General features: G+C 35.9%; 2 protein-coding genes across 2 annotated transcripts; both read left to right on the top strand.

Annotated features, from left to right (window-relative positions):
- Window positions 1–1505, top strand: B0P05DRAFT_289537 (uncharacterized protein). Its single transcript, XM_051573451.1, has 6 exons — window positions 1–60; window positions 114–454; window positions 500–685; window positions 730–1121; window positions 1178–1315; window positions 1370–1505. The coding sequence occupies exons 2-6, from the start codon at window positions 214–216 to the stop codon at window positions 1388–1390; spliced, it is 978 nt and encodes a 325-aa protein (XP_051430464.1). The 5' UTR covers window positions 1–60; window positions 114–213; the 3' UTR covers window positions 1391–1505.
- B0P05DRAFT_560718 (glycoside hydrolase superfamily) lies at window positions 1293–3156 on the top strand. Its single transcript, XM_051580398.1, has 4 exons — window positions 1293–1361; window positions 1418–1770; window positions 1814–2219; window positions 2263–3156. Exons 2-4 carry the CDS (start codon window positions 1621–1623, stop codon window positions 3126–3128), a joined length of 1422 nt encoding a protein of 473 aa, XP_051430463.1. The 5' UTR covers window positions 1293–1361; window positions 1418–1620; the 3' UTR covers window positions 3129–3156.
- Window positions 3157–16794: the final 13638 nt, after the last annotated feature.

The raw sequence follows: 16794 nt of genomic DNA, 5'->3' as shown, positions 1-16794 counted from the left end.
ATTATTACCTCAAGATTATTTACGTACACTGACAGCTATTCGTGAACGCTGTGTTCAAGTATATGAAAACCGTCAAAACCTTGTTGCTTTCGATATAGACGAGTCTCGCTTACCAGACATTGTTGAACACGTTGTGAGCACAACAACACGTCGTTTCCCTCAATTAGATCAAATCCCTCCTCATTCACGTATGCGTCATTTTGATGCCTCTCAATGCAAGCCTTGCGTAACCGTTGGACGCATGACCAAGTGGATGCTGTAGAACAAGCGCGTCGTTTAGTCGATCTGGTTATTGTTTCTGTCTTGGTTGATGCAGGTGCAGGTCAAGTATGGAAGTACAAGACAGAACAAGGCCAATCAATTGGAAGATCAGAAGGACTTGCTTTGGCTTCTTTTGATATGTTCTTGAATGGGTATTTTTCGAGTCATGCTCAGGTTCCTGATCGTGTCGATGGTAAGACCAAAACAAACGTGGGAAACAGAAACTAAATCTGCATAGCTACCGGACTAGATCAGATTACAGTGGACAAAATGACAAAGGGATTTCAAGTGACTGATGAGAATCCTATGGTGGGTTTAGAAGGTCGCTCTAACCTATTGAAACGTCTATCTCAAGTATTGAAAAATCAACCTATTTATTTCCCTCCTATCCACCATGAATCTCCACGACCTGGCAACTTGATTGGTAGAGTCTTTATGATGTTCTTGTTTCTTATACTCTTATGCTAGATTTCCTATTGTCTTCTGTAAAGCCAGGGGAAAAAACAATCCGTATAGAAACATTATGGGAAGCAGTGATGAGTTTGGGTGGTATTTGGCCTGCACGTATTCAAATCAATGGTGTTGCATTAGGTGATGTCTGGCCTTGCGCTTCTCTTGTAGACCTTGGTAACCATGAAAATTTGGTTCCTTTTCATAAACTCTCTCAATGGCTAACTTACTCATTGATTGAATCTATCGAAATCTCACTTGGTCTTGTTATTGAGGGTGTTGAACACATGACGGGTCTTCCGGAATACAGAAATGGTGGTCTTTTAGTTGACTATGGTCTATTGACCTTGAAGCCTGAAGAATTAAAGCGCGGTGGTGCCTTGAGAGAAGGGACCTGCCTTCTTTTGAAGGTTCGGATCCTGTCATTATTGAATGGCGTGCATTGACTGTTGTCTATTTGGACAAGATCAAGGCACACGTAGAGCAAAAATTAGGTCAAAAGCTCTCTTTGGCTCAGGTCTTGGAAGGTGGTACCTGGACTGCCGGAAGAGAAATTGCTGCTCAGTTGAGACCTAAAGATGGTGGCCCACCTATTATCATTAAGGTATGGATTGGATAGCATTTTTAGCTCTTGTTTACTGATTGTCATACTATTTAGAGTGATGGAACTATTTTTTAGAAAACAAACAAACAAAACATAGCATACAATCTTGATTACAACTAGATTGCTGTCTATAAAGCTCATTTACAAAAGTGTCAAATATACCGAGAAACGTTTATCGTGAGCAATAGTCATTGCATTCTTTAAGCAAGCATTCCTTTTACTGTGCACTATGACTTGTTTAAAATGAATCCATATTTTGTTGTCTGTTTTTTTTTACTATTCTTCACTCTTGTTTTGTTTAGAGAATGATCTATCGATATTTATCTATTGCTATCTTGATATTATCATGTCAAGTGTATGCACAAACAAATTTTACGCTTATCAATCAGCATGCATTAGAAGATCTTATTGTATTACCTGAGAGACCATTCAGTAGACAAGAAATAGTGCCTTCCGTAAGAATATGATAGCCCTGTCTCTGTTTTAATCGATACATAGATACGTGAAAGAAAAGATGGTCTAGCCCTGTATTGGGGCCAGGGAGACTTTGGTGAAAAGCGACTATCGTATTATTGTGATCAAGAAGGTGTTTCCATCATGATTCTTTCGTTTATTGCTGACTATGCAGGTGGACCCAAGAAGCAACCCATTTTGGATTTGTCGGATAATTGTAACAACGTCAATAACTGTATAGATGCAGCAAAAGACATTAAATATTGTCAAAGTAAAGGCATCAAGGTCTTGGTTTCTTTGGGTGGTGCTGTAGGTCCTTATCATCGCCAAGCATGGGATCCTGATCTTTTAGCTTGGTGGATGTGGAATAAATATTTGGGCGGAAGAGATCATACAGTGACGAGGCCGTTTGGTGATGTTGTCCTGGACGGCGTAGATTACGATCCTGAAGGTAGGTTCCGATAGCCTATGTTCATATACTTAGTTTTCTGTAGCTGTTGATGGCACCAACTATGATCGTCATATAGATACCCTACGAAAACTTTTCAAGACAGAATACCCTACACGAGATTATCTTATCACAGCTGCACCACAATGCCCAGACTTGGACTATTATTCAAAAAATGCTGTCTATAATATCCTTCATCCAAGACCCGGATACGATGCTTATCCTGATATTGTGTTTGTTCAATTCTATAACAACAACTGTGCTGCTTCAGGCTATAATCCCAGCAGAGCCTCTGCTTTTAATTTTGATGAATGGAACACATGGGCTCAAAAGAGTGAAAGCAAAGTCTATTTGGGCGTCATGGGAAAAGAAAATCATATGGATACAGGCTATGTGACCTATGAAAAACTTACAGTGATTTTAGACGATGTACAGCGTAGTAAAAGCTTTGGCGGTGTCATGATGTGGGACGCAAGTTATGCTTATTCAAATCCAGTGCCTTATCTAGGCGGTATGCAATACGGCCAAGCAGCCGCGCGGTATTTGAAACAATTATCTACACCTAGTTCTGCTCGACTGGCCAATGCTTTCAGTGGTATCAATTTAGCATTCAAGGAATTCAAGTTGCCCATCTTGGTGCCTGTAGGTGGGAAAAATGTGGAGATGTTACCATTGCCTTGTGCAGGTCAGCCTTTCTTGTTACTGAGAGCAGTGACTGGAAGAAGTTTGGCAGAAAGCTTTGGTTCTTCTGCAGAGTCAGTCGCTCAACATCTAGAAAGCCTTGGTATGAACGGTGATCATTTTATCAATCCTGGCTCTTATGTCTGTATGGTCTCTAAGCCTCGGTCAAATGATTCTCTTGTCATTGGTTATGTCTATAATTCTACCATGACGGATGATTTAACCATGTAAACATTTCATTTTAAAAATAAAATAGATACCTCTGAAATTATTTATTTAATTAGTAAGGATAAAAGCCTTCAAGGTTAGCGCGAGCAAAACATTCATTAGAGTATGTTTTGTTAAAGCTAACAAATTGATGATTGTACAACCCCAAATAAGACACAGATACTGGATTGTATTCCAATGTACAGATGGCAAATGGATTCTGGACTTGATTGAAATTACCACTGACAGCATTTACTTTAGCACAAGCTGAAGATGGGTTAGGATGGTTTCCGGCAAGAGGATTACAGTTCAATACAAAGATACTGCTTGTTCCGTTCTTCTTGATAGCGATGAGATATACCGAAGTGACTCCTTGGGCCATGACTAGGGAAACATTAATCCCAATAAAAAGTAAGTAGAAATGTAATAAAAAAAACATTATGTTAGAGAAAAAGCTCAAAAAAGGAAAATGAGATTTTTACACTTTGATTTATTAACATTCTTTCATGCCATTCTTCAACTCTTTGTCAACATAATCATGGTTTCAATTATAAAAAGACTTGATATGTAGTAGCCATATTTAAGGCTTTAATAGAGACAAAACAAAGATAAAGATACGTCATTTCAAAATACTAACATACGCTTTATTGAATGAAAAGAACCTGATACTGTAGCGAAATACAGTAAGTATTTGTTTGCAAAAACTAGGACGAGAATCTAAACCAGTTTCAATTGAGTCTCCAAAAAGATGATGTACGTAGACACAAAGCAAACTATACGAGATAGCTACTTTAGAAAGCTCTCAAACCCCAACTATAGTATTCATGTTATCAAGAAAAATGGAATGCCTATCATTTTTAATAGATCATCCATTCATTTATTTGAATGGACGAACACTACATGAAGTCATTACTTTATCCGATAGTCGATCATAAATGAATAGAGTTTGTCACGAATAGACAGGTACCCTTCAAAGGAATGACCATTAATCCCAGTAATCTTCACTGCTGCTTTTCGCTAGCACCATCACAGTAGCAGAAGACCAAGACTAATGCAATACTCTAATAGCCATACGAAGAAGTTATACCACCAAGGTTCCACGAATAAAGCATTAACATCAGACATATACAGTTGTACCTGGATCAAGTAGTGCAGTTTGAACTCGACAGACTATATTACTAGATTTGATTGTAGTAAAGATGGAATATCTAATAGCTATTAACTCTCAGAGATCTAAAACAAAAAGCAGTTTCAATCTTTAATCAAGTCAATGTAATCTACACTTTCTATATGACATGCTGTTCAAGGCCTCTTTTATTGAGAGACCTCAGCAATGAGACGCTATATGAATATACAGGTGTTGGATGTCTGATGGTTTTTCTATAATTTTCCTTGCTTAATCTTTCATTGATTCGAAGGGCAATCAGGATCCAACGGTTGATGTTATCCATGTATTGTTCAATATGTGTGTCAAACCTTTTCTATATGCAGATAGTCGAGCAAGATTAGGATTACCTTTCCAAGGACCAGGTCCAGCTGGAGTGTGTACCAGTTGATAGTTGATAGAAAGCAAGGCATGGTCAGTCCAACTGTAGTTGACAAAATTTTGAGTCATAGAAATTACATTGTCAGCATGAGGTAGAGTGCAAAATATATAGTCAATATGTGTGCGACTACCAGTGGTACTGACAATGTAGGAAGAGGATCACTTTGAAAACAATCTTGGAATGAAGTAAGAAGTAGATCATTCCAGCACGTATCAATGTTGGATTTACGGTAAATGTCATAGTTGAAATCGCCAGCAATAATAATAGGCAAAGACGTTGACCGTAAATGTGACATTAATGGTTGATTGGAAGATAACGTGCGAAAGAATGTGGATCGACTACTACGATAAGCAGGAGCATAAATATTGAGGATATACATAAAAGGAATGGAGGGTTCAGAGGCATGAGCGATAGACGCTAAGAGAAGCGGCCATTGGTAGAATTGATGGGTGGATGTGCTGTGATTTTGTAGTGAGATTTTAAGGAACAATGCACAGTGTTCTGTCAAAGACTAGATTTAGTCTGGAATTGAGATTGAGCTGTTTTTGTATATTAAGTGTAGATGCGTGTGTTTTTGTAAGCATAGAATGTCATATTTAGTTGAACGTAGAAAGCGGATGAATAAGGACTGTTTGTAAGGATCTGAAGTTTCGTAAGGCCACGACAATTAAGGGTGGCAATTTGCATAGACTTTAGGCATAGATTATCTTATTGAAAGTCAGGAGAGATACCTGTTGATCCACCTGTATTATGATTAGGCACCACTCTATGTCTCTCACCGTCATGATTAAATTTAATCTTTTTACGCTCCTGGATAAACCTTTCTAAGTCCAAAGCCTCTTGGGTTGGATTATTGCTTGGAATATTTTGAAGATATTCATCATCATCCTCTCCATCGGAGTCAATGATTTCTACTTCACTATCTCCTTGCTCTTTCATTTCATGATCCATCAATTCATGCTCGACTACTGTAATATCGTTTGAAAGTGTTTGAATAGTCTCGGTTGCTATTTGACTAAGAGGAACAGTAGTCAATGCAGCAGGAGAGACAATTTGCTTATGCTTCGCACTTTGTGCCAGTTGCTCATTGGGCAGGTTGGATCCTGATCTACTAGCCTTGTCTTTTGTGATCCCAATACGCTTATTAGGAGGGTGGCCTGATCCATGACTACGACGAGGACAATCACGGCTGATATGAACACGCTCATTGCAGTTATAACAACGACGAGTGTTAATGAGTTCCATGCAATCTGCTCGACAATGGTTGGATTTTTGACAAAACGACAAAATTGGGGCATTTCATCCCACGTAAGCAGAAGTTCACGATCAAATTCGGGCCAATCCACTACTCGACCAAGTTGCTCAGGCTCAGTCTTGTGAGGATTGTTCAGATCAACAACGATATATCCCTGGCTAAAAAATACAGCACCGTCCATATGAAATACCAGATCCAGGATTTCACCAAAATGGAAAAACGCTTTTTCATTTGCTCAACCTTAACTCGAGCAATTTTGGCGTTTTGAGGCAAGCTGCGGTAGCCTTTGATAGCCGTATTATCTTCCATCTGCAAACCGGAGTTGACCAATTTATTGTACACTTCTGAGTTGATATCCCAGCATGCTTCAATAAAGCATCTCTGCAAATACTTGCGCTCAACAAGTAAAGTGCCAAAGAAATAACACTTTTCATTTGTATTGAGTGACCCAAAAAAACTGTTTAAGGCCATTTACATAACGAATATTAGTGATATCAATCAAAACGCTATCTTTTTCTAAACCGACAAATATAAGGCGTAATGGTGCCTGAAGAAAGGGTGTTGGTACTAGCATACTTCGACTGGGAAGAACCAGAAGTGCGTGCAGATGAAGCTGTGACAGCCAATGATGACGACTGGTTAGCAGACACAATAGTTCTAGCCGCTACTTGCGACCAAGTTCTGGGTAAATTATCGTTGTTACGAAGCCCTTTGGAGGATATCATGTTGTGGGTTGGCTTGTTAGGCGAAAGAACCATAAAACCCCATTTTGATGCGGCGGCAAGAAGAATTGGAATTGCTTCCTTTTTCAATCTTCACACACTGCCTTCTGGTATGTCCTATGTTCATTTGTCCCACATTTGCATCATAGATCAGCCCTATTTCTACTTTTCCCATGTTTATTCACACTCCAAAAAACATTCAAAGTCTTCTATAGCTCCATTGCTAACAAGTTATATATGGCGTCCAGGGTAAAAGCGCTTAAATCAGGGCTTAAACATATCATTCTTTGATGCCATTGCTCGGCAACTAGAAACTGAATAGTACAATTGTTTTGATAGCTACGTGAGAATTATTCTATAATTCATAGGGACTTACAAGAGCTTTCGAATATAAAAAAGAAGTTTATCAAAAATTTCTGAATGTCAGATTGACCCCAATGTAGGTCTAATCTATTCGATATGATGCGAGACTAGTTCTGGATAATTTTAACAGAAAGAAAACGAGTTTACTGAGACGAAAAAGTTGAATCAGTCTAAGTATTGCCTTCGAATCTGCATTCAAAGTTCATTATACACTGTAACCAGTACAAAAAGAGGCCATTCTTAGTAGATACTGATTGGTAGATTAGCATTTTTTATACATTATTTGATGCGTAAAATATAAGCGAGCATATCACTTTGTAACACTTGGAAATTTTGAGGTCAAAAGGAAGAGTTTTGGACACGATAAACAATAGATATCTTGAAAGAAGCGGGTTCAATATTTAAATGTCAACCTTCTCTCTTTTTTTTTGTTTATTCTTTTTTTTTTTTTTTTTTTTTTTTTTTTTTTTTTTTTTTTTCTTGCTAGATATCACCTTTGTGGCTAAAAGTGCAGAAACCCATAGATATATCAGAAAGGCATATTAAGCAAGGCTTACAGTCTTATATTGCACATTGAGCGACGTAGGGCTAAATAGCTACTTAATACTAAATATCTACTGAAAAGGATCTCTCTTGTACTACTTACAGTGTGCAGCAAGCTTTTAATACAGATTTGATGGAAATTTTGAAATGAATTCAACCTTTTCATTTTAGCAAACCTGCTTTCTTTTTGTCAGAAGTACCCAAAAATGGTCTCATTTCATATCGGCTGGATCAGACTCACATTGGGTCAATCTGACTTTCCAACATCTCATTAAAAAGATACTTGATTCCCTTAAAAAAAAGGAATGGGGATGTTTGCTTATAAAAAATGTCAAAGCATTGGGAAACTTAGTTTAACTTTATGATGTACGATATATTAAAAGTGGCCTTTGGTGTATGTATTAGATATGGTATAAATTGCCATATACCCACAACTCCAATTTGGTTACTGACTTTTTCTGTAGTAAAGATACATCCAGCTCAAAGGTATATTTTGATTTGTACGATTCAATGAAATCAATGGTATGTTGTCTTAAGAAGAACATCAAACATCAATGCACATTTATATACTTAAGAGTGTTTTCTCTTGTTACACACGCCATTTGAATTACTTTATTGACTATTGAATTTATTGAAATATGTATATGTATATCTACAAAATGAACAACCACAGCATCAGATAGACTGCAAAGATGCAGGTCTAATATGCAATAATGCTTGGAGTTATAACTTGTTCAAAATCAAAACAAATCTACCTCAAATACAAAGTCTTAGGACTGGAAGTCACTCAAGGCCTAGTATTCATCATCAAATGCCATTTAATAGCAAGGAATAGCAAAACAGTAGAGAAAAATGTATGTGTTTTGAATTTTCAAAATTAATTTGCTCCTTAACGTAATGGACTCAAAAAAAAAACAATTCTTATCAGTTTTTTGGCCTTTTTTTTATATAATATCTGCAAAATTTATCTTAGTTTTTTGACAAAATTTATGTAAATTTTATCTTAATTTTTTGACAAAATTTTTTTTAATCTAATTCTTTCAAAATTAAAGGCACTGCAGCATAAGCGATGGAAGGAATCTTCCATTGAATGTAGAAATGGAAAATTTTGGCTAAACCTCTACTCAAATATGAAAGATTTCTTCCACCGATGGAAGAAAAATGCAAATCTAAAAATGGTTGATTTCCATATATGTTTTTCTGTTGGCATAAGTAGCATACTTGCGCATTGATATTAATTTTGTTAAATCCATACTCAAAGTTTGTTAATTTATTGATTTTATAGAAAAGGCCCCTTTGAACACATAGCCTTTGACTGCTCAAACTCAACCAATACATAAGAATGGCTTTACTAAGCTAAAAACATCTTAAGAGAATAAGGGCAAAAAAGAAATACAGAGGAGAGTGTTGATCCAATGGTGTGTCTGGGCGTGGGTCTGTAATCAGAGAAGAAATGGAAACATTTGGTTGGATGTTAGAAGGAGTAGATTACTTGTGATAGCATGTTACATAAAGGTAATTTGAGGTAAAAGTAAATGTATAGAGGTCCATTTTGTATTTCAGTAAAGCATAGAGTGGTCAGTCTTGTGTATCTCTGTGAGAAAACAGTTTACAATCCTCTGAAAGACAAAGAGCTTAGTCAAGGACACTTTTGCATTCTTTAAAGCCACCTTGAGCAGTGTCTAAGGACGATGCTTGGCCTTGGAGAAGTCCCTTAATAAATTTTTTGAGCCTTCTTCTAGAATCAGTAGTCAGACTAATTAGGCAGTAGCTGACTGGATCAGTCGGGTTGCCTTTCTCATGAATTGGAACTGCTTGCGACTCGTTAATAGTGAGGCGTGTATGGCTAACACTAGTATAGATAAAAATCATAAAAAATTATGGTACCACTAAAGCTTGTGACATTTATATAAAGGGTAAAGCTATAGCCATAAAAAGACCACGGTAATAGCCGTAGATGTCAGAATGTAATGGATTTACCAAAAAAAAAAAAAAAAAAAAAAAACATATATTTTAAATTTCGATAATATTTATGCCAACATTCGAGTATGCCACTTGTGTACTAAAAAAAAAAAGAAAAAATCTAAAAGAAGAATAAAAACCATTACTTCAGAATAAATCAAAAATATTTTCTACAATGACAAAAAATATAAAAAGTAGAAAACTTCTGATTTTTCTGCCTAAAATTAAAAAACAAGCTTGTTTTTCAATCTTTCTGTTTTAAAATATAAAACAAGTCTACCAGATGATAATCTTACTGTTTTAGTTTAAAGAAGAGATTACTGGTTGGTAGACTTGTTTTATATTTTAAAACAGAGAAATCCAAAAACAAGCTTGTTTTTTTAATTTTAGGCAGAAAAATCAGAAGTTTTTTACTTTTTATATTTTTTGTCATTACAGAAAATATTTTTGATTTAATTTACAATAGTGGTTTTACCTTAGAATAGCGGTTTTTATTATTTTTCAAGAAATGTTTTTTTGAGTATGTAAATGGCATACTTGTAATTTCGGCATAACTGTTAGTATTTTTATTATTTTTGAAAATGCTTTTTTTTTTGCAAGTCCTTCATACTGATCACGTATGCCTGAGGCTTACGAGTTTTTACATAGGTTTTTTTTTATCGCTCTAGCTATCTCTTTTGTAGATCTATCGCTACAGCGTAAGAGACGGAAGAAAAATGTAATCGCTTACTCTGTGGTGTATGATTGCTATGACCGCTATTATGGTTGTTCTGGTTGCTATGGTCAACTATACCCTTCCCTTGAATAAATTTTAGCAAATTCTAATCAAGCAAGTAGCAGTTAGAAACCTTATTTGGAAAGCAACTGTCAGCCATTTGTAACGTCTTCACCCCCCAAATGACAACACCAGTAATCTGAACTCTTTCTTAGATGCTTTTGATTATCAGTTTCTTGAACAAGTTCATCCTTACAGCAGAATAATTGCTACGACCATAGCAACCAGAACAACCATAATAGCGGTCATAGCAATCATACACCACAGAGTAAGCGATTACATTTTTCTTCCGTCTCTTACGCTGTAGCGATAGATCTACAAAAGAGATAGCTAGAGCGATAAAAAAAAACCTATGTAAAAACTCGTAAGCCTCAGGCATACGTGATCAGTATGAAGGACTTGCAAAAAAAAAAGCATTTTCAAAAATAATAAAAATACTAACAGTTATGCCGAAATTACAAGTATGCCATTTACATACTCAAAAAAACATTTCTTGAAAAATAATAAAAACCGCTATTCTAAGGTAAAACCACTATTGTAAATTAAATCAAAAATATTTTCTGTAATGACAAAAAATATAAAAAGTAAAAAACTTCTGATTTTTCTGCCTAAAATTAAAAAAACAAGCTTGTTTTTGGATTTCTCTGTTTTAAAATATAAAACAAGTCTACCAACCAGTAATCTCTTCTTTAAACTAAAACAGTAAGATTATCATCTGGTAGACTTGTTTTATATTTTAAAACAGAAAGATTGAAAAACAAGCTTGTTTTTTAATTTTAGGCAGAAAAATCAGAAGTTTTCTACTTTTTATATTTTTTGTCATTGTAGAAAATATTTTTGATTTATTCTGAAGTAATGGTTTTTATTCTTCTTTTAGATTTTTTCTTTTTTTTTTTAGTACACAAGTGGCATACTCGAATGTTGGCATAAATATTATCGAAATTTAAAATATATGTTTTTTTTTTTTTTTTTTTTTTTTGGTAAATCCATTACATTCTGACATCTACGGCTATTACCGTGGTCTTTTTATGGCTATAGCTTTACCCTTTATATAAATGTCACAAGCTTTAGTGGTACCATAATTTTTTATGATTTTTATCTATACTAGTGTTAGCCATACACGCCTCACTATTAACGAGTCGCAAGCAGTTCCAATTCATGAGAAAGGCAACCCGACTGATCCAGTCAGCTACTGCCTAATTAGTCTGACTACTGATTCTAGAAGAAGGCTCAAAAAATTTATTAAGGGACTTCTCCAAGGCCAAGCATCGTCCTTAGACACTGCTCAAGGTGGCTTTAAAGAATGCAAAAGTGTCCTTGACTAAGCTCTTTGTCTTTCAGAGGATTGTAAACTGTTTTCTCACAGAGATACACAAGACTGACCACTCTATGCTTTACTGAAATACAAAATGGACCTCTATACATTTACTTTTACCTCAAATTACCTTTATGTAACATGCTATCACAAGTAATCTACTCCTTCTAACATCCAACCAAATGTTTCCATTTCTTCTCTGATTACAGACCCACGCCCAGACACACCATTGGATCAACACTCTCCTCTGTATTTCTTTTTTGCCCTTATTCTCTTAAGATGTTTTTAGCTTAGTAAAGCCATTCTTATGTATTGGTTGAGTTTGAGCAGTCAAAGGCTATGTGTTCAAAGGGGCCTTTTCTATAAAATCAATAAATTAACAAACTTTGAGTATGGATTTAACAAAATTAATATCAATGCGCAAGTATGCTACTTATGCCAACAGAAAAACATATATGGAAATCAACCATTTTTAGATTTGCATTTTTCTTCCATCGGTGGAAGAAATCTTTCATATTTGAGTAGAGGTTTAGCCAAAATTTTCCATTTCTACATTCAATGGAAGATTCCTTCCATCGCTTATGCTGCAGTGCCTTTAATTTTGAAAGAATTAGATTAAAAAAAATTTTGTCAAAAAATTAAGATAAAATTTACATAAATTTTGTCAAAAAACTAAGATAAATTTTGCAGATATTATATAAAAAAAAGGCCAAAAAACTGATAAGAATTGTTTTTTTTTTGAGTCCATTACGTTAAGGAGCAAATTAATTTTGAAAATTCAAAACACATACATTTTTCTCTACTGTTTTGCTATTCCTTGCTATTAAATGGCATTTGATGATGAATACTAGGCCTTGAGTGACTTCCAGTCCTAAGACTTTGTATTTGAGGTAGATTTGTTTTGATTTTGAACAAGTTATAACTCCAAGCATTATTGCATATTAGACCTGCATCTTTGCAGTCTATCTGATGCTGTGGTTGTTCATTTTGTAGATATACATATACATATTTCAATAAATTCAATAGTCAATAAAGTAATTCAAATGGCGTGTGTAACAAGAGAAAACACTCTTAAGTATATAAATGTGCATTGATGTTTGATGTTCTTCTTAAGACAACATACCATTGATTTCATTGAATCGTACAAATCAAAATATACCTTTGAGCTGGATGTATCTTTACTACAGAAAAAGTCAGTAACCAAATTGGAGTTGTGGGTATATGGCAATTTATACCATATCTAATACATACACCAAAGGCCACTTTTAATATATCGTACATCATAAAGTTAAACTAAGTTTCCCAATGCTTTGACATTTTTTATAAGCAAACATCCCCATTCCTTTTTTTTAAGGGAATCAAGTATCTTTTTAATGAGATGTTGGAAAGTCAGATTGACCCAATGTGAGTCTGATCCAGCCGATATGAAATGAGACCATTTTTGGGTACTTCTGACAAAAAGAAAGCAGGTTTGCTAAAATGAAAAGGTTGAATTCATTTCAAAATTTCCATCAAATCTGTATTAAAAGCTTGCTGCACACTGTAAGTAGTACAAGAGAGATCCTTTTCAGTAGATATTTAGTATTAAGTAGCTATTTAGCCCTACGTCGCTCAATGTGCAATATAAGACTGTAAGCCTTGCTTAATATGCCTTTCTGATATATCTATGGGTTTCTGCACTTTTAGCCACAAAGGTGATATCTAGCAAGAAAAAAAAAAAAAAAAAAAAAAAAAAAAAAAAAAAAAAGAATAAACAAAAAAAAGAGAGAAGGTTGACATTTAAATATTGAACCCGCTTCTTTCAAGATATCTATTGTTTATCGTGTCCAAAACTCTTCCTTTTGACCTCAAAATTTCCAAGTGTTACAAAGTGATATGCTCGCTTATATTTTACGCATCAAATAATGTATAAAAAATGCTAATCTACCAATCAGTATCTACTAAGAATGGCCTCTTTTTGTACTGGTTACAGTGTATAATGAACTTTGAATGCAGATTCGAAGGCAATACTTAGACTGATTCAACTTTTTCGTCTCAGTAAACTCGTTTTCTTTCTGTTAAAATTATCCAGAACTAGTCTCGCATCATATCGAATAGATTAGACCTACATTGGGGTCAATCTGACATTCAGAAATTTTTGATAAACTTCTTTTTTATATTCGAAAGCTCTTGTAAGTCCCTATGAATTATAGAATAATTCTCACGTAGCTATCAAAACAATTGTACTATTCAGTTTCTAGTTGCCGAGCAATGGCATCAAAGAATGATATGTTTAAGCCCTGATTTAAGCGCTTTTACCCTGGACGCCATATATAACTTGTTAGCAATGGAGCTATAGAAGACTTTGAATGTTTTTTGGAGTGTGAATAAACATGGGAAAAGTAGAAATAGGGCTGATCTATGATGCAAATGTGGGACAAATGAACATAGGACATACCAGAAGGCAGTGTGTGAAGATTGAAAAAGGAAGCAATTCCAATTCTTCTTGCCGCCGCATCAAAATGGGGTTTTATGGTTCTTTCGCCTAACAAGCCAACCCACAACATGATATCCTCCAAAGGGCTTCGTAACAACGATAATTTACCCAGAACTTGGTCGCAAGTAGCGGCTAGAACTATTGTGTCTGCTAACCAGTCGTCATCATTGGCTGTCACAGCTTCATCTGCACGCACTTCTGGTTCTTCCCAGTCGAAGTATGCTAGTACCAACACCCTTTCTTCAGGCACCATTACGCCTTATATTTGTCGGTTTAGAAAAAGATAGCGTTTTGATTGATATCACTAATATTCGTTATGTAAATGGCCTTAAACAGTTTTTTTGGGTCACTCAATACAAATGAAAAGTGTTATTTCTTTGGCACTTTACTTGTTGAGCGCAAGTATTTGCAGAGATGCTTTATTGAAGCATGCTGGGATATCAACTCAGAAGTGTACAATAAATTGGTCAACTCCGGTTTGCAGATGGAAGATAATACGGCTATCAAAGGCTACCGCAGCTTGCCTCAAAACGCCAAAATTGCTCGAGTTAAGGTTGAGCAAATGAAAAAGCGTTTTTCCATTTTGGTGAAATCCTGGATCTGGTATTTCATATGGACGGTGCTGTATTTTTTAGCCAGGGATATATCGTTGTTGATCTGAACAATCCTCACAAGACTGAGCCTGAGCAACTTGGTCGAGTAGTGGATTGGCCCGAATTTGATCGTGAACTTCTGCTTACGTGGGATGAAATGCCCCAATTTTGTCGTTTTTGTCAAAAATCCAACCATTGTCGAGCAGATTGCATGGAACTCATTAACACTCGTCGTTGTTATAACTGCAATGAGCGTGTTCATATCAGCCGTGATTGTCCTCGTCGTAGTCATGGATCAGGCCACCCTCCTAATAAGCGTATTGGGATCACAAAAGACAAGGCTAGTAGATCAGGATCCAACCTGCCCAATGAGCAACTGGCACAAAGTGCGAAGCATAAGCAAATTGTCTCTCCTGCTGCATTGACTACTGTTCCTCTTAGTCAAATAGCAACCGAGACTATTCAAACACTTTCAAACGATATTACAGTAGTCGAGCATGAATTGATGGATCATGAAATGAAAGAGCAAGGAGATAGTGAAGTAGAAATCATTGACTCCGATGGAGAGGATGATGATGAATATCTTCAAAATATTCCAAGCAATAATCCAACCCAAGAGGCTTTGGACTTAGAAAGGTTTATCCAGGAGCGTAAAAAGATTAAATTTAATCATGACGGTGAGAGACATAGAGTGGTGCCTAATCATAATACAGGTGGATCAACAGGTATCTCTCCTGACTTTCAATAAGATAATCTATGCCTAAAGGCTCTATGCAAATTGCCACCCTTAATTGTCGTGGCCTTACGAAAACTTCAGATCCTTACAAACAGTCCTTATTCATCCGCTTTCTACGTTCAACTAAATATGACATTCTATGCTTACAAGAAACACACGCATCTACACTTAATATACAGAAACAGCTCAATCTCAAGTTCCAGACTAAATCTAGTCTTTGGACAGAACACTGTGGCATTGTTTCCTTAAAATCTCACTACAAAATCACAGCACATCCCACCATCAATTCTACCAATGGCCGCTTTCTCTTAGCGTCTATCGCTCATGCCTCTGAACCCTCCATTCCTTTTATGTATATCCTCAATATTTATGCTCCTGCTTATCGTAGTAGTCGATCCACATTCTTTCGCACGTTATCTTCCAATCAACCATTAATGTCACATTTACGGTCAACGTCTTTGCCTATTATTATTGCTGGCGATTTCAACTATGACATTTACCGTAAATCCAACATTGATACGTGCTGGAATGATCTACTTCTTACTTCATTCCAAGATTGTTTTCAAAGTGATCCTCTTCATACATTTGTCAGTACCACTGGTAGTCGCACACATATTGACTATATATTTTGCACTCTACCTCATGCTGACAATGTAATTTCTATGACTCAAAATTTTGTCAACTACAGTTGGACTGACCATGCCTTGCTTTCTATCAACTATCAACTGGTACACACTCCAGCTGGACCTGGTCCTTGGAAAGGTAATCCTAAACTTGCTCGACTATCTGCATATAGAAAAGGTTTGACAGCACATATTGAGCAATACATGGATAACATCAACCGTTTGGATCCTGATTGCCCTTCAGTTCAAACTATTTGAGATGAATTGAAAGAACAAGTCAAAGTTTTTGCTCGATCCTTCCAAATCGAGCGTAACAACTGGCGATCCAAAGCTCTGAAAAAGCTTCAATCCAAACGCAACAAAATTTTACGAGATCATAAAAATACATCTATTTTATCATCTCTTTTGCCAAAGGTTGAAAAAATGATTACTATTTTGCAGGATGAATCTGCCGAAATAGAACATCTCAAAGCAGGCAAATTTTGGCGAGAAAAAGGTGGGCGATCTCCTGGTCTTCTCAAAAAACTTACACAAGATAGGTCTACACAGCGAACAATACCAAAGCTCTTTGATCCCAATTCTAGACGATTGGTTACTAATACAGAAGGGAAAACAAAGGTGATGGTTGCCTTCTATAAGGCGCTATATCGTCCTGACAAGATCCAATCCTCTGATGTCAATACGCTTTTACAACGTACCAACAGCCAACGACTTACTAAAGAGCAAGCATATACCCTTGAAAGTCCTATCACTTGGCTGGAGGTATCGAAAGCAACTAGA

Source organism: Gilbertella persicaria (genome assembly GCF_025201335.1).
Source record: "Gilbertella persicaria strain CBS 190.32 chromosome Unknown B0P05scaffold_58, whole genome shotgun sequence".
Taxonomy (NCBI): Eukaryota; Fungi; Mucoromycota; class Mucoromycetes; order Mucorales; family Choanephoraceae; genus Gilbertella; species Gilbertella persicaria.
This window is presented reverse-complemented; position numbering and strand designations above follow the sequence as displayed.

What these genes read in the sequence shown, in the direction of transcription:
- B0P05DRAFT_560718 (XM_051580398.1), top strand. Translation starts at nt 1,621, where the DNA reads ATGATCTATCGATATTTATCTATTGCTATCTTGATATTATCATGTCAA. An exon ending in GACAAGAAATAGTGCCTTCC is followed by an intron (nt 1,771 to 1,813) that starts GTAAGAATATGA and finishes ATCGATACATAG; the next exon opens with ATACGTGAAAGAAAAGATGG. An exon ending in CGTAGATTACGATCCTGAAG is followed by an intron (nt 2,220 to 2,262) that starts GTAGGTTCCGAT and finishes AGTTTTCTGTAG; the next exon opens with CTGTTGATGGCACCAACTAT.
- B0P05DRAFT_289537 (XM_051573451.1), top strand. Translation starts at nt 214, where the DNA reads ATGCAAGCCTTGCGTAACCGTTGGACGCATGACCAAGTGGATGCTGTA. An exon ending in ACGACCTGGCAACTTGATTG is followed by an intron (nt 686 to 729) that starts GTAGAGTCTTTA and finishes CTCTTATGCTAG; the next exon opens with ATTTCCTATTGTCTTCTGTA. An exon ending in GCCCACCTATTATCATTAAG is followed by an intron (nt 1,316 to 1,369) that starts GTATGGATTGGA and finishes CATACTATTTAG; the next exon opens with AGTGATGGAACTATTTTTTA.